Source organism: Odontomachus brunneus, unplaced genomic scaffold (assembly GCF_010583005.1).
Source record: "Odontomachus brunneus isolate Ranch 3 - 2012 unplaced genomic scaffold, Obru_v1 Obru_scaffold_154, whole genome shotgun sequence".
NCBI classification, from domain to species: Eukaryota; Metazoa; Arthropoda; class Insecta; order Hymenoptera; family Formicidae; genus Odontomachus; species Odontomachus brunneus.
Genome location: NW_022639604.1, coordinates 47,213 through 49,105, shown reverse-complemented (window position 1 = coordinate 49,105; position 1,893 = coordinate 47,213). Strand labels below are relative to the sequence as shown.

The 1,893-nt window shown below is 28.8% G+C and overlaps 1 protein-coding gene across 1 annotated transcript in view; it reads right to left on the bottom strand.

Moving 5' to 3' along the window:
* Positions 1 to 809: 809 nt before the first annotated feature.
* LOC116850761 overlaps positions 810 to 1,893 on the bottom strand; it is a 3,026-nt gene continuing 1,942 nt past the window's right edge. The window contains exon 2 of the mRNA XM_032829398.1: positions 810 to 1,864. Coding sequence (XP_032685289.1) covers positions 1,419 to 1,864 — 446 coding nt within the window. The 3' untranslated portion in view covers positions 810 to 1,418. The remainder of the gene's footprint in view (positions 1,865 to 1,893) is intronic.

Here is a 1,893-nt window from a genome sequence, read left to right as displayed (position 1 = left end):
AATTGTGCTAAAATTTCATCTTGGAGATTTTTAGCGATACGTTAAAAGCGAACATTGTACGTCGTAATACCATCATTCGGTGATCACCCATTCTTTCCACTAACTACCCTTATAGAAATATCATACTAAGAATCATTGATAATTACTTATTTTCAGTATTAAAAATACTGGATAGTAAGTAATTATCAATGATTCTTAGTATGATATTTCTATAAGGGTACAGCATAACTTATTTAACTCAAACAAGCATAAACAAAGAAGTGATGCCAATTAGCTCTGACTAGTTTGCGGAGGCACTTAAAACAAATATTTAAAAATATATTTGCATGATATAAAATTTATTTCTGTAAAATAAAGTTTATTCCTATACACAAATGTGTTACACAATATACTTTATATCCCAAAAATAAACATTGAAATGTACTTTTTCTCAGTATTTCTAGTTGTAAAATGATGCTCATAACTATATAATATGTTCAAAAAGCTATTTTATGCTATACTTAGCGCTAATCGTGGAAAATAATGCGATATATAACGGTTAATATTATGCAATCATATATATACTTTGTTTGAACAGAATGAACAATTTTTACCCAGATACGTTTTAGAACATAGCCGATAGCCAAACAATGAAAGAATTACTTTTTCAGCGATAACGTAAAATTAACCTTTATGATTTAATAGATTATAGGATATATGCAGGAATGTATCAGAAAAGTGCTCAGAACGTATTAAGGCAAAATTTATACATGCTATCTCTTTACAAAAGCAGGAGGGTGAAACATAATATTTATTTACTAACGAATGTATACTATTAAAAAAAACTATATTTCATTGGCGATTATGATTACACTTGTATTTAGTTTACAATAAAACGTGAAAATTCGTAAGGCACTAATATTTCCAAGATTGTTTTTCTGTTTTTAATATATTTTGTCTATTTAAAAAGTAAAAATTATAACAGATGCAACGACTTATACTGATTACAAGGTACAGCATAAAAGTATAACTTATATAAAATGTTTTACAATTATTCCTATTACAAATCATTAGCAGAACACGCAGTCGATAAAGGAAGAATTTACGAGATAATTACATAAAACTCATTATGGAATGATAGTAGCTGAATGTAATACCTATAACCACGGAATAACATACGACAAATTGTAAAATTTTAAGACATTATGTATGCGATAATCATTCTGTTATTTCATATATAACATGGTATACGTATTTTGAAAGAATTAGAAATTAAATACTATTCACTTGTGCCTGAATATGTCCCTCTATAAGAAAACTATTATCTATTCCTGAATTCTATTAAAAATATAGTGTCATCAAATCTACATTAAAATGAAATTATGATCAAATAACACATTACTTTTAGCCATGGACAGGGTCGGTCACGTGATTTGAATTCATGAATACATTATAAAATGTGCATTTCGGTAAAAAAATCCTCCAGTTATATAGTTTCTATATGGTGTACAACTGCGGAATTTATTTTTTCTGTACAATCGTCTTCTGCTTATACCCGTTTCTTCTTGTATTTTATCTACATTCCCTTCTACTGTACTTTTCGAATCTGCGGTTAAAAGTAACGGACAATTTTGCGCTACTACTGCTTTTATAGATTTAAACCATGTTCTTACGAAAACAGTTTCTGTTTCAAGTAGTACAATCACATTTGGTTGCTCAAAAGACTCTAAGTGTACGTAATCGTTGTACGGCTCTGGTACATATGTAACATGAAGTTTCTGTCCATCACGTCTGCACATAGAGCATACAGACCCTAGATATTTGGATTCGAGTATTGGCGATTTTATAAATACAATACGTAGTTCTTTTATGTCTTTAAAGAAATGTAAGAAAATATGCCAAAATTGCGAAGAT